This window comes from Haliotis rufescens, unplaced genomic scaffold (assembly GCF_023055435.1).
Source record: "Haliotis rufescens isolate VD_foot unplaced genomic scaffold, xgHalRufe1.0.p SCAF_15, whole genome shotgun sequence".
Classification (NCBI taxonomy): Eukaryota; Metazoa; Mollusca; class Gastropoda; order Lepetellida; family Haliotidae; genus Haliotis; species Haliotis rufescens.
The window spans coordinates 6,945,252-6,967,208 of record NW_025963835.1 but is presented as its reverse complement, the minus strand read 5'-3'; the positions used below and the strand labels follow the sequence as shown (position 1 = coordinate 6,967,208).

The following is a 21,957-nucleotide window of genomic DNA, read 5'->3' as shown; positions in this document are numbered from 1 at the left end:
GATGTGATGAGCCTGGTGTTTGTAATAGGATGGTGGATGTGATGAGTTCGTGTTTGTGATGTAATGTGATTGTGTTGTGATGGTGGATTTGATGCAATGTGATTGTGATGAGTTAGTGATTGTACTGTAATGTGATTGCGTTGAGGTGGAGGATGTGATGAGGTAAAGATTTTGATGTAATGTGATTGTGATGTAATGTGATTGTGTTGAGATGGTGATTGTGATGAGTTAGTGATTGTGATGATGAGATGGTGGATGTGATGAGTTAGTGATTATGATGTAATGTGATTGTTGAGACATGGTGATTGTGTTGGGGTGGTGGATGTGATGAGTTAGTGATTATGATGTAATGTGATTGTGATGACATGGTGATTGTGTTGGGGTGGTGGATGTAATGAGTTAGTGATTGTGATGAAATGTGATTATGATGACATGGTGATTGTGTTGAGGTGGTGGATGTGATGAGTTAGTGATTGTGATGATGAGATGGTGGATGTGATGAGTTAGTGATTATGATGTAATGTGATTGTTGAGACATGGTGATTGTGTTGGGGTGGTGGATGTGATGAGTTAGTGATCATGATGTAATGTGATTGTGATGACATGGTGATTGTGTTGGGGTGGTGGATGTAATGAGTTAGTGATTGTGATGAAATGTGATTGTGATGACATGGTGATTGTGTTGAGGTGGTGGATGTGATGAGTTAGTGATTGTGATGATGAGATGGTGGATGTGATGAGCTGTTGTTTGTAATAGGAGTGTGAGGTAATGATGGCAATGGTTGTGTCAGCAGTCCACTGGTCAGTCAAAAGGCATGTTACTGTTCCACAAACCAGGCAATTATGAGATGTATGTATTCTAGTTGTCGTCTAGCAATTTGTTTGGTATGACTGTTGAATATGGCTGTTGAATATCATCACAGACAGTTGACTGTGTGTTTTCACTTGGCAACAGGCTTTCAAAATGGGCTTCGTCATGCCGAACCAGGCCCGGCCCAACATCGTTGACCCACCTCTCAGCATGAGTCCTCATCTGCGGTACGGATGCCTCTCGGTCCGTAAATTCTTCTGGGAGATACGAGATGCTCATTTCAGAGTAAGTATTAGAAATAAAATAGTAAGGTTTAATGCTGCTTTTAACAATAGTACAGCTGTGAGTCGAGGTGTAACAAGTAGCATATCATCATGAATGGTATAATACAAACCACTGGTTTGGGAAGTCACTCAGATGTATCAAATCTCTGGGCTACTGGCCATTTTCTATGACTGTTGAAATATCACCTCAACATGTCAAGTGTGGAGTTTCTGAGTCTCTGGAGCTTTGAAATAATCATCAATTATTTTCCTCTAGCAATAAATGGCTCATCAATTCTAATCATCAAATTCACAAAACGATGATATAAGAATCACAAGTATGGTCTGACATTACTCAAATGCTGGCTTACCTCGTATAAATAATGGTGTACAGTTAAACATATCTTAGCTGTAGTTCCCATTATGACAAGCATCATGACAACCGTGAATGGGCCAGAAAGTCACATCCTATTTTCCTAAAGACAGCACTACTTCAAGAGAAGCGACTGACAATCTGATGAAGATGATAAATCTGCCTACGAAAATTAAAGGAATCGCATTCTTTTAGATCTTCGTGGATGACAGATTTTTACTGGTAACACTATGAAAAATTCAAGAAATAAATGGTTAGTGAATTTTGTCAGAAGACAATGTCAATTTTACCTGAGAATATCAAATATGTAGAGTGGAGTCAAATGTTAAAAGGTGATATTTCAGTTTTGGAAGTTATTCTTACTTTTTTTGTTTGATGGAAGAACAAGGAAAATATGAATTAGACTAACAAAGCATCTCAAATGTTATTCAACAATAGATAATGATATTCACATACAGGAGCTTCATGTTTGTCTTACCATGTTTGGTGGGCTGTGTATGGTGTGAACTATTTACAGTGAATGTTGGAGAGTGTCCTCTTCATCAGTTGTCCCGATTCCGAAACAGAGGAAGCCCCCTGCATAATGAAAGACCTGACAAGTGGGGATTGTGTGCAGTATGTGATGTGTCTGATTACTCCTGTGCCGGTGGCAAGGATCATGGCAGTTTGCTCATGGTGTTAATTACAGATAGTTTTGCCTGGCACAGACGTTTTGCTTTTTGCCTTTTATTTGCAGAATGTTTACATAAACCAATATTCACTTACACAGGTGTGCCCCAATAAGCCACTGCCAGAAGGTGCGACCTCCCAGCTGATCTGGCGGGAGTATTTCTACACCATGTCCGTCAACAACATCGCCTACGACACTATGAAGGAGAACCCCATCTGTCTGAACATACCATGGAAAAAAGACCCAGAGATGTTCAATACATGGGAAAAGGTATGTGGTCTTTTAGTGACAAAAGCATCAAGGTTATTTGAAGCGACGGTTCATGTAAATTCTGGCCATCTGTTGTCATTTGTAGATCACCTGACTGAAAGTCAAGTGAGTTTATGTTGAGGCACGTTGTGTGTCAGTCGTGAACTCTATTGTTCACATCTCTGAAAACTCTGACTTTGTGTGCTGACAATTGATGTGTCTGATTCCAGCAATGTTGTCTCTAAACTTTGCTCAGAATAATTTTCTGACTTGGGGGCATCAGTCACCGAGTCATCTGAGGCGCCACAATTCACTGTGCAGAGTTGTGTCCCTTTGGCATGCCAGAAACCTGTGATCATGGGTTCAAAACCAGGTTTACCCCGATTATGTTTCTAGGTTTGTCAGCACCTTGATGAGACCTGCATCACTTTGGCTTTCCTCCCACATTAAGCTGATATGCCATGATATAACTGTAATACTGTTCAAAAGCAGCGTAAGCCCAACTCACTCACTCACTATGATCTGACTTAAACTCTTTCAACAATAGTGTTTTGAACCTACCTGTCATATCATTCATTTTTCTAACATTTCACAATGTCTGAAATACGTATTTCATTTCAACTTATCCTATTTTATTGATGGATTAAAAATTTATTCACTATTTCCTGCAATGTTATTGATGGGAAATTCTCGGACACATGCTTCAACAACTGAACATGTCAAGGAGCAAAAATAAGACATTTCAAGCAAATCTTTAAATAAATTATGTAAAGTAATAAATAAAATCAGCAAAATATTTCCTGGTATTGGCCCATGTTACTGAGCGTACATAATAGTGGATGTTATGAAATCTTATATTTGCCGAAAATCGTCAAATTTTTGCTTCCTTGGTGCTCAATCTCGACATTGTGAATGAATATTTTTTATTTAAAACAAACATAATTAAGTTGTAAATGCATTATTTAAATAATGTGATAAACATAACTTTCATATGTATTAACAGTAGGATTAGACCTTTCAAATGATGAATAACGTATAGTAGCAAAGATGTTTTACAAGCAGATAATTTCCTTGATAAATAGAGGCTTTGTTTGAAATGTGATATATAGTAATTATGTGCCATGACCAACAATAAAACTTGTTATTATGTTATCATGTTCGTATACTGTCAGTCATAGTGGCCCTCTGCACAGCGAGTTATGCATGAATTCTATTTAAAATAGGTGAACATGCTGTGAGGATGTCTGTCTGGTTGAGGCTTTGGCCATTTCCTTTGCTTATCCTTCTTTAGCCTTACATGACCTATGACAAATATGCCAGAGAGATTGAGGAGAGCTACACAGTCTTCATGTGGCACTGTGTATCTTTTGCCTTCTGAATCTTGGCAAGTTGGCAAAAAACATCCCTAAAACAAGAAAAAGAAGTTGGCCTTGTCTGAGGATTAAGAGATTCAGATAATTCTATCTACTGAAGCCAGTGAGAGATTGTTGAGGTGTTGTGTTGCAGGGTATGACTGGCTTTCCCTGGATTGATGCCTGTATGAGGCAGCTGCGGAGTGAGGGCTGGATCCACCACGTGTGCCGCCACGCCGTCGCCTGCTTCCTCACTAGAGGTGACCTGTGGATCAGCTGGGAGGAAGGACTTCGGGTCAGTATATCTTACAACACTTTGAGGCAGATTATGTAGACAATGTTCCTTAAATGTCGCCGAAGATGAATTTCACTTTTTGCTTGTATGTTGTAAATAAGATAATTTAAGGAAAAAATAAGGTGAACTAAATCACTTTGTACATCCAAATAAATACAAGTTTATCTCTTTAATGTCACATGTGAGCAAAACGACTGTATGAAATCTATCTCTATTCATATATTATGCCATGTTATTAAGAAATGAATCCTTGTAACATGTTTAACCGGTTCCACACTGTCAAGCATTCTGACCTCTGGCCTAACAGTTATATATGAATACACTGAATGGAATTGAGTCTTGGAAAACACTGGTGATAAAAACTTGTTATCTCATTTCAGACATTTTTGACCTATCTCCTTGATGCTGATTGGTCAGTGTGTGCAGGAAACTGGATGTGGGTATCCAGCTCTGCATTTGAACGTATTCTGCAGTGCTCCAAGTGCTTTTGTCCAGTTGGTTACGGCCGCCGTATTGACCCATCAGGAGAATTTGTCAGGTAGGGCTGTTGTTCATATAGAAATGAGCATAGAGATTGTGTGTCAGAACAGGGCAATACCAATCCATATCTAACAGCCTGGGGTTGTTTCATAATGTGTAACTGGCTGACTCTGTGGTGTAGTGAAACCTTGTTTATCTGCACCCCATTGATACAAATACACCACATTTCACACGATTTTGATGGGGACTAGTTGTACATTAAATAGAACATGATTCTGTTTCCATCATTTGTTAAATTGGAAATTAATCCTTAAAATACAGTGACTGCAGAATGCTGTGGAATAGTGCAATACTACTGAAATGGGGAAAATTAATGGAGTTAACCCTTTTAGAAACAATATAGTTGGTTGTCCAAACTACCGGTTCCATCACTGGTTCATGGTTTAGTGGGTGCTGTGACAACTCGTCCAATCTGAAACTAACACATTGTTTGTAGTGATTAGCAGTTTAAAATAGCAACTAAGCCAACTTCATTCAGTCTGCAACAATGACACAAACTGACATAAGCGACTAACACACTTTTTCGTTTTGAGGGGATATAAGCCCCGAGTACGATCCCACTGAAGATAATGGGAAAAAACACCACAAAGACTGTATTGCCCCGGTCTTTTCTACATCAGAAAACAACCTGCATTTCTTGCAATTTTGGGGTAACATTATATCCATTAATACAAACTCACTTCATTTATCAGCCTTTCTATTATTCTGGCTGACTTTGAAGGTCTAGGTCACCACTGACGAAATACACCTTCAAGCACCTTCTGAAAATGTGTGCAGATTTTATGAAAAGAAAATCATGAAACTAGCTTCTATGCTCAATAATGGGAACATTCACATGTGTTACTTCACTTGTCTATGTAGGACTATGTAGGACTAAATGACTACAACTGGTCAATTATTCTACAAGGCAGGATAAGGGCCCTATTTGGCCCACAGGATCGACATAATTTAAGAATTGTGCATTAATTCAGACATTGTTTTGAAAGTTATCAGCTGTGTTCATATAAAGGGGAGCTTGTTCATGTCAACAACTGACTGTTTGGGATATATAACAACACTACCGGGACCTCCCGTATATAAACCCCCAGCCTAATCCCCAAAATAGCACTTTCTCATTTAAAAGAAATTATCTGAAATTAACCTCAGGGCTCGATTTCAGAAACTAATGTTTTCTTTCAAGGGAAAACCTTTACTGAAAAAATAAGAAGCCGCTAGTTGTTTTCACTGAGAAAATATAAAACATGAATTTTAACTTTGAACCGGACTGTTGAATGCACGTTACGATTTGCGTAGTGTATATAGTGCATTGCCACGTTGTTATATTTTTTATCTTATCCTGCATTACAACCTCAATGCTTCTACTGCAGTTCTTTGATAAGGAGACGGTGGTCACTCAAGCCCTTATTCATCTTGGCCTCATCTGCCATTGTCATTGATCAGGGTCTTACCGAGGACAATCCTAATCGTGTCTTTCATTTATGTACTATGATGCCATTTCAACATCGTCAAATCGACCGTCTATGTATGTGCCTTAGCACATAGACCTTCAGCACGTACCCTGTATGATGACAAATGGTGTTCCTTTGAATCCTTCTGTAAGAATCAGAAACAGGACCGTCACTGCAGTTTATGACTGAATTCCTTCTCCATCTCCGCAACAAGTGTCACCTCAAGGGTAGTACCATAATTATATATCTGGTAGCCCTCAATTCGGTGTTGGCAGTTCCTTTTTCGTCTGGAGGATGAACGTGACAATTTTCGTCCCCCAGCCTGAGATTTGAACGTGGTTTTGAAATCGCTCTGTACCACTCCTTTTGAACCACTCCACTCTTCATCTTTCTTGAAACTTACTAAAAAGACAGTGTTTCTCTTGACATTAGCTTCAGCGGTTGCATGCCCTTGGCGTCTCCCAAGTATGGTTTGAGCGTGGGGTGCACGGTGCCGTCCATCTTGGGCTGCGCAAGCATGTCATTGCTAAGAGTCAACTCCCAGGACAGCTGGACAGATCTTTCACCGTTCCTCCCTTAGCATCGATAACTCATTATCTCCAAGGCGTGGCACATGAGGATGTGCAAGTTGTCCATTGTTTTGGTCCACTGGTGGTCACAAACCCCAGACAGTCTCTGGTGGTAATTACCCCAGATTAGAGGGTTACATGTTTCTACTTATTCCAGCTGCTTGGATTGGGAATTTAGAACTTGGCCGTCCTTTACTACTTTTCCTTTTTCCATGATTGGATTTCACACCTCCTACTTTCTCTCGTGTGGCTCTATTGGATAGGGAGGTCTGCGGTTTCCTTTTTTCCCCACTCAGGATGCTATCTGGTCTGTCCTCAATTCCATCTGAAGGTATGCCCCCCTCCGTTCCGTCTGATGAAAATGCATAAAGGTGGTAATGCCGGATAAGGGTAACTATTTAGTAAAATCTAAATATTGTTTACATTTGGATACTTATCCTGCATTGCCACATCTAAAGTGCCCTCCCATTGCTTTATACCTACCCGCAAAGTTTTCCAGATATTGTTACTAGCTGTGATGTGTTAGTATATGACGTCGCCACTTACAGTCATGTGGTAGCAGTGGGAGGAAGTAAGCCACACAACTGGTTGGTACAACAACTTCTGTAGCCAGACCTCTCACAGCTCCGTCTCCTAAGTAAAAAAACAGTAGCAGAAGCATTAAGGTAGTAATGCAGGATAAGTATCCAAGTGTAAAACATATTTAGATTTTACTGATATTTTAAGGAAGATCACTCAAATTAAATACCTGAATTCAAGTCCATGGGCCTGAATGCGGAATTATTTCCGTTTTTAGGCCCATGAGCGTAATTATGTACATTAGTAAGGATAGAATGTGTCAAAACGCTGACTGTATAGGTCCTTGTCCTTTCCCTAGGCTATTCATAAAAATGCTGGAACTACTTGTGCTTTCTAAATGTTAAAAAAACTAGAAAAATATTATTGCAAACTCATTGTATCATAGTATTGGGTTGTATGATTTTGAGACAAATTTATTGGTTTTGCACAAGCTCGATCACCACTCTAGATTTGCCCACACTGAATGAAACTGAGCTTCTGTACTAATGGTACTCGGGTTTTAAGGGATCAGCTGGTTTGTGTTTCAGACGCTACATCCCTGAGTTGAAGGACATGCCCCTTGTGTTTCTGTACGAGCCGTGGAAGGCCCCTCTGGAAACTCAGCAGAAGGCCAACTGTGTGATTGGGAAAGATTACCCAAAGCCTATGGTTGACCATCGCAAGGTGTCCAAGGAGAACAAGGAAATGATGGATGGAGTCATGCATTTCCTCAAGGACAAGAGTATGTATTTTCACAATTCTTATTTATACCACTGACCTTATAGGGCAGGAATATATAGTTATACCAAGGAATTCCGTCCTTCCAAGGACATTTTTTTGTGCAACCTATTACTTAAAACTTCAAACTTGGTGAACGCTTTCTATATCAATATTTTGGATTTTCTGAAAAATACTGATATTTTCTATTTTTTACTTAGAATTTGTATAAATATACTTATGCAGCCTATAACTTGAAAAATACGGCATGGATTCTTTTCAAATTTAGCGAACAGTTTTTATACTAATTGGAGAGGTGCAATACAAAGTTTGATTTTGATATGTGAAATTTCAGAACAAATATTGCTTTTTTCATGTTTTGAACTTAGAATGGTTTGTTTTACTTCAACATTTGTGCAACCTATAACTTGAGAACTACTTCATGGATTTTTTTCCAATTGGGGGTACAGTTTCTATACCAATAGGGTTGCCGTGCAAAGTTTGTTTTTGATAAAAAAAATTTGACAAAATATTGCTTTTTTCATGTTTTGAACTAAGAAATATGTTGGCGTCGAAGTTGGTGTATTAGTGAGCCCTGTTCACCCTTCGGCTTGTTTGGTGATGGTGTTTCCCTTTTCAAGTGGCATCAGGTGTTGTATTTGGCAGTACATGTTACATGTTAATGTCCTTTTTTTGTAATAGTTTTCTTAAGCAATTGGTGAATCTCTCATTTATTTTGTTGATTATGGCTTTTTATTGACATAATTCCTATTAATTAGGCGTATTATGTTTTTTAATTGTTTAATTGATACTCCTGACGACCCTACTGCTGCCTTTGTCAAGCGACGTCGTCAGCTATCGCCGGGAAAGGTCTCCAGTTATCTCTGGATCGTCCTCAGGCGTCACCGGATCGCCAGCTATCACCGAATCTTCGTCCGCTATCGCCAGGGTTGCCAGAGATCGCCGGATCGTTGCCAGTGCTCGCCGGATCACCAACACTCGCTGGACCGTCGCCAGCGTCGGATTGTCGCCAGCTTTTGACGGCTCATCGCCAGACTTCGCCAGCGCTCTCCGCACCGTCGCCAGCAATCACCAGCTATCGCCAGGCCGTCACCAGCGCCAGATCGTCGCCAGCTTTTGCCAGGCTCTTCGCCAGCTTTTGCCAGGCTCTTCGCCGGACTTTTGCCAGCTTTATATGTTGCCAGGATGTCTTTTCGTCTCGCAGAACATTGCCGACACGCTTCATCATCTGGTGTCCCGGCGCCAGACGTCTGGACTCCTCCTTTATGTCATCTTGCCACCCTTTGGATGATGAATAACATTTTGTACCGGACTATGACGAAGTGTCCTGCTCCTGCTGATATGCCTGCTTGGCTTGTGGATCATCTCCCTTGTGCTTCGCCTGGGCAAGGCGCCTCCCTCCAGGTGGAGCACAAAGTTTCGGAGTCTGGAGAAGTTCTCCTCCCACGTGACCTGTTGATAGCTGATGTGGCCACGTCATTAAACACTGCTTTTACAACAGTGCCTGTCCAGACATCGATTCAAGTTCGGAGATTTCGGAAGGAACACTATCCTTTTCACTTTATGACATTTGCCAACGTCTACCCTCCTGTTGATGAAGACGTTCGGATGCTCGCCGGTTCTTCTCAGTCCAGTACCTCCAGCTCTCTCAGCAGCGAAAAAAACATATGTTTGGAAGAGAACTAGTCTGAAGCGGAAGTCCGATCCAGTCCCAGTTCGGACCTACAAGCCCCCCAACTGAGGATGCTTTTCCGGCGGGGACCGGCGCCGGAGTGACTTTCTTTGGACACCCGACAACTGGCAACTCCCTCTGCCAGTTGTCCCTGTTCATCCGTCTCCAGGAGGAGGGAGACTTCAGACCTACTGGAGGAATTGGCAGCTGCTCCAGGATCCATTAGTTACCTGGATCCTCCGCCACGGTTACCGCCTGCAGTTCCGTGCCGTTCCTCCTCTGACTACTACTCAATATCGGCCTCGCGATGTGCCAGATCTCTAGGCCGATAACGATCGCTAAGAATGCAGTGGATCTCCTGGGTTTTATTCTCCAGTCTTCCTGGTGCCCAAGAAGGGTCCATCCATAATTCGAATGATCCACAATCTGGGGCTATTCAACCTCCATTATGCACGTTCCCATTCAGGCAACACATCGTGGTTTCCTACGCTTTGTCTTCCGGGGCCAGCACTTTCAGTCGAAAGTGCTCCCATTTGGCATTTCCACGGCTCTGTGGTTATTCACACGTATAACCCATCCCAGGGGTCATCTTCAACTGCGTCCCCTCAGCGGTTCCTCCTGCCATTTCTGCACTCAGATCTGTTGGGTCCCCTTCTTCCTCTGCCAAGGGACTTACATCCGTTCTTGGAGTGGTGGCTAGTCCCATCGAACGTCTTGAGTGGTTCTCCTATGTCAAGTTTCGAGGCCACTGATCATCTCTTCATGGACGCATCTCTACAAGGATTGGGCGCTCACCTTCTCCAGGAAACTGCTTCCGGTCTTTGGACTCCTTCGGAACGTGCGTGGCACATCAACAATCTTGAGTTGGGGGGAGTCATTCGGCTGATTCATCATTGGCGTCAGATACTCCGCTCACAGCTGTCTCATGGTCGCCTGGGACAACTCCATGATGGTGTATTACATCAACGGGCAAGGGTCGACTCGATCTGCTTCTCTCCTGGAGCAGACCTTTCGCCTGTTTCATCTGGCCGACAGTCTCCCTCTTCTGATACAAGCCCGTCACATTCCAAGTTGTCGCAACGTCTTAGCCGACTCCCTGTCAAGACAGGATTGTCCGTCCCCCACGGAGTGGATGCTCCACCTGGAAACCGTCCGGTTCTTGTGCGATCGCCAGGGGACTCCCAACATGGATCTCTTCGCAACAGTGTGCAACCACCAATTGCCGGTGTACGTGTCTCCTGTCCCGGACCCAGCTGCTTGGGAGGTAGATGGCCTTGCTCTGTCCTGGGTCGGCCTAAGCGTGTACGCTTTTCCACCCCCAGTTCTTCTCCCCCAGGTCATTCAGAAGGCGTCCCGGACCTGTCCTCTGGATCTGATTTTGGTCGCGCCTTACTGGCCGTCCCGAAAGCTCCGTCAGCTCGCGGGAGAACGCATGTGGCGTCTCCCGGCGTGGCCAAATCAGCTGCTCAATCCTCACACCGGACGACCACATCCAGACCCCGACAGTTACAGTCTGCATAATTGACGTGTCTCAAGAAGTCACTGATCGCTAAAGGTTTTTCAGCTCCTGCTGCGGCGGCTGTTTCCAGAGCTCAGCGTCCCTCCACTCTATATATGATGACAAGTGGCAGTCGTTCCAGGCCTTCTGCTTTTCCAGGCACATCTTTCCCAGTGGAGGCCACTGTTCCACAAGTGGCTCTGTCAAGCATTGTTCTCTCTACCGTCAGACCACCATTCTGTTCCGAGAGGGCTTGACCTGCATCTTATCCCCTTGCCTGCCGTTCCGGGAGCTGCTACCTTGCTGTCACCTGCTGGGTTTCCTGCCGGACGGTTTAATTCTGCTTCTTCAGGGTGCCTGGCGCTTCTCACGGTAAGCCCGCCTTCCATCAGTCGAATAAAGCACTGTGTACCGTCAGGTAAGGTAAAACATGAGCATTTCTGATTAAATGCAATGTTTTTATACTTACCTGAAGCTACACCTATAGGCCCACCCGGACTCTGTCCTCCTCCTCCGCCTTACCCTTGGAGCCACTGTGTACTCTACGTCTGATGTCTTCCAGTGAAGAATATGAGGAGTAGGGGCCAAGGGGGATAACTCTTGAATGCCTAGGCACAGGCTGTAGTCTGCTTAAACTGTCTCTTCGTTGCAGCACTGTCTGTTTGTATAAGGTAGGGAAGCTAAAGCACTGTGTAGTGTCAGGTAAGTATAAAAACATTGCATTTAATCAGAAATGCTCATTTTAGGTATTGAGACAAAATGAATCATCTTGTGCATCACATCATTTGAATTTAATATCACAATGTGTCCATGGATCATTTTCAACTCACTTGTCCTGAACGGCCATGTGAGCAGATGTAGCCGAAAGTCTGTTGTCGTCTGTTGTCCATCAGCTTCGTCTTTGTTGTCCAAAAACTTGTTCCATTTTCAACTTCTTCTCTGAAATGTCGTGATGGATTCAACTGAAATTTTGTGTGGATGTTTGTTACTATAAGCAGGTCAAGTTTGTTAAATGCATCAAGGGGGCACGGGTGGCCCAAACATCTGAGGCGGCGCGATTCGCTGTGCAGAGTTGCGTCCCTTGGGCACGCCAGAAACCTATGATTGTGGGTTCGAATCCCGGTTCGCCCCGATTATGTTTCTAGGTTTGTCAGCACCATACCCGTGCTCGTGGGTTTCACCGAAGTGGTAAATGTCTAAGACCTGCATTACTTCGGGCTTTCCTCCCACATTAAGCTGACACGCCGTGATATAACTGGAATACTGTTAAAAGCGGTGTTAAACCCAACTCACTCACTCACTCACTAAATGCATCAAACTTGGAATTTCTATGTGGCTCCCATATAGCCATCTTTTATTAAAAACAAGAAAAATGTATTGTCTTCTAAAAAAAATTATGGGGCAAGAAGCCTGAAACTTTGTTTGTTCAAGGCATTTTGATTGGAAAATCAAATCTGGGTGCCAGTTGGCATATTGGATTTTTAATTTTTTTTGTGTGAATTATCTGTCATAAACACCTCCTCAGAAAAGACCTGACCAATGAAGCTGAAATGTCAGGGCTTGATTGATGCTTTACATCCACCAATGATGACACCCTAGTTTGTTCAAGAGGTTTGAATTGGATTTTCAATATAACCATGCTATTAGAAAATGCTATGCTATACTATGATGATTTACCATTTAAATTGTATTTCCTGCTCTCCAAGGCATTGTTTTATATGCAGACATTAAGATTACTGTGTGTATTGTCTCGTAAACTAAGCTGGAAGCACCAATCAGCAGTGCATACGTTTCCTCCCGCATCTACCGGTAAAAGGTACCCCAACTTCAAATAATTTGATGCAATGGTCGGAAGAAATTGTATTTGAAATTATTATTTTATCAGAAAAAATCTATTCCAACATCGTGTTATTTTAGTTGCAGCTTTCACTATATATATTTAAGATTATAAGAACCATAAGCACAGCACTTTGGTACAGGTGATTGCTATTGCTGGATATTTTTACTTATGGAACAATTGGACCAGTCACCGCCACATGTATTTTGATATTGCGAAAATGTTATATTGAAATTTAATAGTCAAACAGCTCAAATAAGACTTTTAACAAGTCAAAGTATGGCATTTATGATATATGTATCCATTCTGTTGCAACTAAAATTTGTTTCAAGGCATCAAAAGCAGAAATATGGTGGTTACTGTAAATAACAGTGAGTTGTGGGATCTACTAGTCACTTCACACATAATTTAGCCGAAATTAATGAAAACATTATTCAATGAAATTTTGAATAAAATTTATAAAATATATTACAAACATAAGTCCCGATAAACAATGAACACCTTTTTATAACCAGAAACATTAATAATGGGATTAACTTGCGTAGCATATGTGGCAACTACCACTGCCAGACCCTGGTAGCATATATGGCAACTACCACTGTCAGACCCTGGTAGCATATATGGCAACTACCACTGTCAGACCCTGGTAGTATATGTGGCAACTACCGCTGCCAGGCCCTGGTAGTATATGTGGCAACTACCACTGCCAGGCCCTGGTAGCATATGTGGCAACTACCACTGCCAGGCCCTGGTAGTATATGTGGCAACTACCACTGCCAGGCCCTGGTAGTATATGTGGCAACTACCACTGCCAGGCCCTGGTAGTATATGTGGCAACTGTCGCTGCCAGGCCCTTGTAGTATATGTGGCAACTACCACTGCCAGGCCCTGGTTGTATATGTGGCAACTGTCGCTGCCAGGCCCTGGTAGTATATGTGGCAACTACCACTGCCAGGCCCTGGTAGTATATGTGGCAACTGCCGCTGCCAGGCCCTGGTAGCATATGTGGCAACTGTCGCTGTCAGGCCCTGGTAGCATATGTGGCAACTACCACTGCCAGGCCCTAGTAGCATATGTGGCAACTGTCGCTGCCAGGCCCGGGTAGTATATGTGGCAACTACCACTGCCAGGCCCTGGTAGCATATGTGGCAACTACCACTGCCAGGCCCTGGTAGCATATTTGGCAACTACGTGGCAACTGCCACTGCCAGGCCCTTGTAGTATATGTGGCAACTACCGCTGCCAGGCCCTGGTAGCATATGTGGCAACTACCACTGCCAGGCCCTGGTAGTATATGTGGCAACTACCACTGCCAGGCCCTGGTAGTATGTGTGGCAACTACCAATGCCAGACCATGGTAGCATATGTGGCAACTGCCGCTGCCAGGCCCTGGTAGTATATGTGACAACTACCACTGCCAGGCCCTGGTAGCATATGTGGCAACTACGTGGCAACTACCACTGCCAGGCCCTTGTAGTATATGTGGCAACCACCGCTGCCAGGCCCTGGTAGCATATGTGGCAACTACCACTGCCAGGCCCTGGTAGTATAAGTGGCAAAAACCACTGCCAGGCTATGGTAGTATATGTGGCAACTGTCGCTGCCAGGCCCTGGTAGTATATGTGGCAACTACCACTGCCAGGCCCTGGTTGTATATGTGGCAACTGTCGCTGCCAGGCCCTGGTAGTATATGTGGCAACTACCACTGCCAGGCCCTGGTAGTATATGTGGCAACTGCCGCTGCCAGGCCCTGGTAGCATATGTGGCAACTGTCGCTGTCAGGCCCTGGTAGCATATGTGGCAACTACCACTGCCAGGCCCTGGTAGCATATGTGGCAACTGTCGCTGCCAGGCCCTGGTAGTATATGTGGCAACTACCACTGCCAGGCCCTGGTAGCATATGTGGCAACTACCACTGCCAGGCCCTGGTAGCATATTTGGCAACTACGTGGCAACTGCCACTGCCAGGCCCTTGTAGTATATGTGGCAACTACCGCTGCCAGGCCCTGGTAGCATATGTGGCAACTACCACTGCCAGGCCCTGGTAGTACATGTGGCAACTACCACTGCCAGGCCCTGGTAGTATATGTGGCAACTACCAATGCCAGACCATGGTAGCATATGTGGCAACTGCCGCTGCCAGGCCCTGGTAGTATATGTGGCAACTACCACTGCCAGGCCCTGGTAGCATATGTGGCAACTACGTGGCAACTACCACTGCCAGGCCCTTGTAGTATATGTGGCAACCACCGCTGCCAGGCCCTGGTAGCATAAGTGGCAACTACCACTGCCAGGCTATGGTAGTATATGTGGCAACTACCACTGCCAGGCCCTGGTAGTATGTGTGGCAACTACCACTGCCAGGCCCTGGTAGTATATGTGGCAACTGCCCCTGCCAGGCCCTGGTAGTATATGTGGCAACTACCACTGCCAGGCCCTGGTAGCATATGTTGCAACTAAAGCTGTCAGACCCTGGTAGCATATGTGGCAACTATCGCTGCCAGGCCCTGGTAGTATATGTGGCATCTACCACTGCCAGGCCCTGGTTGTATATGTGGCATCTACCACTGCCAGGCCCTGGTAGTAAATGTGGCAACTACCGCTGCCAGGCCCTGGTAGTATATGTGGCAACTGTCGCTGCCAGGACCCTGTGGCATATGTGGCAACTACCACTGCCAGGCCCTGGTAGCAAATGTGGCAACTACCGCTGTCAGACCCTGGTAGTATATGTGGCAACTACCACTGCCAGGCCCTGGTAGTATATGTGGCAACTACCACTGCCAGGCCCTGGTAGTATATGTGGCAACTGTCGCTGCCAGGCCCTAGTAGCATATGTTGCAACTACCACTGCCAGGCCCTGGTAGTATATGTGGCAACTACCACTGCCAGGCCCTGGTAGTATATGTGGCAACTGTCGCTGCCAGGCCCTAGTAGCATATGTGGCAACTACCACTGCCAGGCCCTGGTAGCATATGTGGCAACTACCACTGCCAGGCCCTGGTAGTATATGTGGCAACTGTTGCTGCCAGGCCCTGGTAGTATATGTGGCAACTACCACTGCCAGGCCCCTGTAGCATATGCGGCAACTGTCGCTGCCAGGCCCTGGTAGTATATGTGGCAACTACCACTGCCAGGCCCTGGTAGTATATGTGGCAACTACCACTGCCAGGCCCTGGTAGTATATGTGGCAACTACCACTGCCAGGCCCTGGTAGTATATGTGGCAACTACCACTGCCAGGCCCTAGTAGCATATGTGACAACTACCACTGCCAGGCCCTGGTAGTATATGTGGCAACAACCACTGCCAGCCCCTAGTAGCATATGTGACAACTGTCACTGCCAGGCCCTGGTAGTATATGTGGCAACTACCACTGCCAGGCCCTAGTAGCATATGTGGCAACTGTCGCTGCCAGGCCCCTGTGGCATATGTGGCAACTACCACTGCCAGGCCCTGGTAGTATATGTGGCAACTACCGCTGCCAGGCCCTGGTAGCATATGTGGCAACTACCACTGCCAGGCCCTGGTAGTATAAGTGGCAACTACCACTGCCAGGCTATGGTAGTATATGTGGCAACTACCACTGCCAGGCCCTGGTAGTATGTGTGGCAACTACCACTGTCAGGCCCTGGTAGTATATGTGGCAACTGCCGCTGCCAGGCCCTGGTAGTATATGTGGCAACTACCACTGCCAGGCCCTGGTAGCATATGTTGCAACTAAAGCTGTCAGACCCTGGTAGCATATGTGGCAACTATCGCTGCCAGGCCCTGGTAGTATATGTGGCATCTACCACTGCCAGGCCCTGGTGGTATATGTGGCATCTACCACTGCCAGGCCCTGGAAGTAAATGTGGCGACTACCGCTGCCAGGCCCTGGTAGTATATGTGGCAACTGTCGCTGCCAGGACCCTGTGGCATATGTGGCAACTACCACTGCCAGGCCCTGGTAGCAAATGTGGCAACTACCGCTGTCAGACCCTGGTAGCATATGTGGCAACTACCACTGCCAGGCCCTGGTAGTATATGTGGCAACTACCACTGCCAGGCCCTGGTAGTATATGTGGCAACTGTCGCTGCCAGGCCCTAGTAGCATATGTTGCAACTACCACTGCCAGGCCCTGGTAGTATATGTGGCAACTACCACTGCCAGGCCCTGGTAGTATATGTGGCAACTGTCGCTGCCAGGCCCTAGTAGCATATGTGGCAACTACCACTGCCAGGCCCTGGTAGCATATGTGGCAACTACCACTGCCAGGCCCTGGTAGTATATGTGGCAACTGTTGCTGCCAGGCCCTGGTAGTATATGTGGCAACTACCACTGCCAGGCCCCTGTAGCATATGCGGCAACTGTCGCTGCCAGGCCCTGGTAGTATATGTGGCAACTACCACTGCCAGGCCCTGGTAGTATATGTGGCAACTACCACTGCCAGGCCCTGGTAGTATATGTGGCAACTACCACTGCCAGGCCCTGGTAGTATATGTGGCAACTACCACTGCCAGGCCCTAGTAGCATATGTGACAACTACCACTGCCAGGCCCTGGTAGTATATGTGGCAACAACCACTGCCAGCCCCTAGTAGCATATGTGACAACTGTCACTGCCAGGCCCTGGTAGTATATGTGGCAACTACCACTGCCAGGCCCTGTAGCATATGTGGCAACTGTCGCTGCCAGGCCCCTGTGGCATATGTGGCAACTACCACTGCCAGGCCCTGGTAGTATATGTGGCAACTACCGCTGCCAGGCCCTGGTAGCATATGTGGCAACTACCACTGCCAGGCCCTGGTAGTATAAGTGGCAACTACCACTGCCAGGCTATGGTAGTATATGTGGCAACTACCACTGCCAGGCCCTGGTAGTATGTGTGGCAACTACCACTGCCAGGCCCTGGTAGTATATGTGGCAACTGCCGCTGCCAGGCCCTGGTAGTATATGTGGCAACTACCACTGCCAGGCCCTGGTAGCATATGTTGCAACTAAAGCTGTCAGACCCTGGTAGCATATGTGGCAACTATCGCTGCCAGGCCCTGGTAGTATATGTGGCATCTACCACTGCCAGGCCCTGGTGGTATATGTGGCATCTACCACTGCCAGGCCCTGGAAGTAAATGTGGCGACTACCGCTGCCAGGCCCTGGTAGTATATGTGGCAACTGTCGCTGCCAGGACCCTGTGGCATATGTGGCAACTACCACTGCCAGGCCCTGGTAGCAAATGTGGCAACTACCGCTGTCAGACCCTGGTAGCATATGTGGCAACTACCACTGCCAGGCCCTGGTAGTATATGTGGCAACTACCACTGCCAGGCCCTGGTGGCATATGTGGCAACTGTCGCTGCCAGGCCCTAGTAGCATATGTTGCAACTACCACTGCCAGGCCCTGGTAGTATATGTGGCAACTACCACTGCCAGGCCCTGGTAGTATATGTGGCAACTGTCGCTGCCAGGCCCTAGTAGCATATGTGGCAACTACCACTGCCAGGCCCTGGTAGCATATGTGGCAACTACCACTGCCAGGCCCTGGTAGTATATGTGGCAACTGTTGCTGCCAGGCCCTGGTAGTATATGTGGCAACTACCACTGCCAGGCCCCTGTAGCATATGTGGCAACTGTCGCTGCCAGGCCCTGGTAGTATATGTGGCAACTACCACTGCCAGGCCCTGGTAGTATATGTGGCAACTACCACTGCCAGGCCCTGGTAGTATATGTGGCAACTACCACTGCCAGGCCCTGGGAGTATATGTGGCAACTACCACTGCCAGGCCCTTGTAGCATATGTGACAACTACCACTGCCAGGCCCTGGTAGTATATGTGGCAACTACCACTGCCAGGCCCTAGTAGCATATGTGACAACTGTCACTGCCAGGCCCTGGTAGTATATGTGGCAACTACCACTGCCAGGCCCTAGTAGCATATGTGGCAACTGTCGCTGCCAGGCCCCTGTGGCATATGTGGCAACTACCACTGCCAGGCCCTGGTAGCATATGTGGCAACTAAAGCTGTCAGACCCTGGTAGCATATGTGGCAACTACCACTGCCAGGCCCTGGTTGTATATGTGGCAACTACCACTGCCAGGCCCTGATAGCATGTCTGGCAACTACCTCTGCCAGACCGGGGTAGCATATGTGGCAACTACCGCTGCATGGCAACAACAAGTGGCAGTGATGGTTGCTGAAAATTAGCCATGCTTTCCTTGCTGGAAACAGTGAAAGACCCAGGTCCCACTGAGAAGCAGGTAACTCTGCCTTCTAGCTGTAGAGGATGCATAGAGTAGATGATGGAGTTGAAAATGTAGATAGCAGCCCAGTGTGTGTGCTAATGGACAGGACATGGCACAAGTGTAAGTTAGTTATAATACTACAATTGGTATACATTTGTATATTTGTCCAGAAAAGTCATTAGGAGCTAGAACTTAATCTAATTATATTTTTTTCAGAAATTTCTCATTGTGCGCCAACCAACATCGAGGAAGTCAAGTCGTTTGTCTGGGTCCCACAGCATACTTTCTGTGAGATGGAAACCGACCTGAAGAAGCTCTAAACCTCCTCATCCACTACCTGCAGATGACACATTACAACCAACACAGAGGAAGTGAAAATGTTTGTCTGGGTCCCATAACATACTTCCCGTGAGATGAACACGACCACACGAATCTTCAAACCTCCTCATCCACTACCTGCAGACGACACAGTACAACAAACAAAGCAGTTTAATTTTGGCTGAAATATTGCTGAAAGAGCCATAAGCCCTTTCATACTCACCGATAATGATACTTTTATGTCAGGTTTAAAAATTCCATGTATTACAGTGCCAATGGCATGGTTGGAATCATGATGGCACGTTTTATGATTTCACTACAAGCACACTTAAAAATTTGTTTATTGTTTATTTGTTTATCATGCGAAGACATTTATTAATGTACTTTCACACAAGTACACTGGACAAACACATGGAAATTGATAAACATATGAACACGTTAATGAACAGAATGTCGAATAAACTTCTCTCTCAAAAGTACTGTTGTCTCTCCTAACAGGTTTGTTGTCTCTCCCAACAGTTCTGATTCTCTCCCAACAGTTCTGTTTCTCTCCCAACAGTTCTGTTGTCCCTCTGAACAGTTCTGTTGTCCCTCTGAACAGTTCTGTTGTCTCTCTCAACAGTTCTGTGCCTCTCAAAAGTTCTGTTGTCCCTCTCAAAAGTTCTGTTGTCTCTCTCAACAGTTCTTTTGTCCCTCTCAAAAGTTCTGTTGTCTCTCTCAACAGTTCTGTTGTCCCCTCTCAAAAGTTCTGTTGTCTCTCTCAAAAGTTCTGTTGTCTCTCTCAACAGTTCTGTTGTCCCTCTCAAAAGTTCTGTTGTCCCTCTCAACAGTTCTGTTGTCTCTCTCAACAGTTCTGTTGTCCCTTTCAAAAGTTCTGTTGTCCCTCTCAAAAGTTCTGTTGTCCCTCACAGCAGTTCTGTTGTCTCTCTCAACAGTTCTGTTGTCCCTCTCAAAAGTTCAGTTATCTCTCAACAGTTAGGTTGTCTCTCAACAGTTTGGTTGTCTGTCCTAACAGTTCTGTTGTCTCTCTCAACAGTTCTGTTGTCCCTCTCAAAAGTTCAGTTGTCTCTCTCAACAGTTCTATTGTCTTTCTCAACAGTTCAGTTATCTCTCAACAGTTAGGTTGTCTCTCAACAGTTTGGTTGTCTGTCCCAACAGTTCTGTTGTCCCTCTGAACAGTTCTGTTGTCCCTCTCAACAGTTCTTTTGTCTCTCTCAACAGTTCTGTCCCTCTCAAAAGTTCGGTTGTCCCTCTCAAAAGTTCTGTTGTCTCTCTCAACAGTTCTTTTGTCCCTCTCAAAAGTTCTGTTGTCTCTCTCAACAGTTCTGTTGTCCCTCTCAAAAGTTCGGTTGTCCCTCTCAACAGTTCTGTTGTCCCTCTCAAAAGTTCTGTTGTCCCTCTCAAAAGTTCTGTTGTCTCTCTCAACAGTTCTGTTGTCCCTCTCAAAAGTTCTGTTGTCCCTCTCAACAGTTCTGTTGTCCCTCTCAAAAGTTCTGTTGTCTCTCTCAACAGTTCCGTTGTCCCTCTCAAAAGTTCTGTTGTCCCTACCAAAAGTTCTGTTGTCTCTCTCAACAGTTCTGTTGTCCCCTCTCAAAAGTTCTGTTGTCTCTCTCAAAAGTTCTGTTGTCTCTCTCAACAGTTCTGTTGTCCCTCTCAACAGTTCTGTTGTCCCTCTCAAAAGTTCTGTTGTCCCTCTCAACAGTTCTGTTGTCCCTCTCAAAAGTTCTGTTGTCCCTCTCAACAGTTCTGTTGTCCCTCTCAAAAGTTCTGTTGTCCCTACCAAAAGTTCTGTTGTCCCTCTCAAAAGTTCTGTTGTCTCTCTCAACAGTTCTGTTGTCCCCTCTCAAAAAGTCTGTTGTCCCTCTCAAAAGTTCTGTTGTCTCTCTCAACAGTTCTGTTGTCCCTTTCAAAAGTTCTGTTGTCCCTCTCAAAAGTTCTGTTGTCCCTCACAGCAGTTCTGTTGTCTCTCTCAACAGTTCTGTTGTCCCTCTCAAAAGTTCAGTTATCTCTCAACAGTTAGGTTGTCTCTCAACAGTTCTGTTGTCTCTCCTAACAGTTATGTTGTCATTTGGATTGAAATTGATTTTTTCGATTTATGAGCATAAAATGCAAGAAGAGATTTTAGTCAACTCCTCACACATTTCGAAGGAATATATATATTTTGGAAAGCCAAAACATATTTTAGGCTACATAACTTAAGGCATGGGCCGTAAGAAAATGATGTTAGGTTCCTCCATTGTGATACCTGTTTTTTGTGTGCCTGGTACTGCCTATTGTAGTATGGATTTGTTATGCCAGTGTTACGTACATGTCTTTCATAGCTTGTGGAGTATTGTAATTTTAGCGCCTTTTGATGGCCAGAGACTTGTTACCTGTGTCAATGACCTTGTGTTACCTGTGTCATTGTCTTTTTGTTTTTATGGCATTTATTGTGCAACATTGCAAAAGCTCTACTCATTCCAGCTGTGTCTGTTTTGTGCATCAGTAGCTTCTATGGACTTTGTAAATGCAGTTAGAATTTCGTGTTTGTATACGTTATCTTTGTCCA

General features: G+C 45.3%; 2 protein-coding genes across 3 annotated transcripts in view; one reads left to right on the top strand and one right to left on the bottom strand.

The window, feature by feature from the left end:
- LOC124128417 (cryptochrome-1-like) overlaps positions 1–20,431 on the top strand; it is a 53,523-nt gene extending 33,092 nt beyond the window's left edge. For both annotated transcript variants that reach the window (XM_046491833.2, XM_046491832.2), the window contains exons 7-12: positions 956–1,096; positions 2,217–2,387; positions 3,873–4,013; positions 4,394–4,551; positions 7,677–7,870; positions 19,308–20,431. In XM_046491833.2, the coding sequence (XP_046347789.1) occupies positions 956–1,096; positions 2,217–2,387; positions 3,873–4,013; positions 4,394–4,551; positions 7,677–7,870; positions 19,308–19,411 (909 nt within the window). In that variant the 3' untranslated portion in view covers positions 19,412–20,431. The remainder of the gene's footprint in view (positions 1–955; positions 1,097–2,216; positions 2,388–3,872; positions 4,014–4,393; positions 4,552–7,676; positions 7,871–19,307) is intronic.
- An 89-nt stretch (positions 20,432–20,520) lies between these two features.
- LOC125380004 (zinc finger CCCH domain-containing protein 13-like) lies at positions 20,521–21,813 on the bottom strand. Its single transcript, XM_048395969.1, has 2 exons — positions 21,805–21,813; positions 20,521–21,249 (listed from the first exon to the last, which is right to left on the bottom strand). The coding sequence occupies exons 1-2, from the start codon at positions 21,811–21,813 to the stop codon at positions 20,521–20,523; spliced, it is 738 nt and encodes a 245-aa protein (XP_048251926.1).
- Between the last annotated feature and the right edge of the window lie 144 nt (positions 21,814–21,957).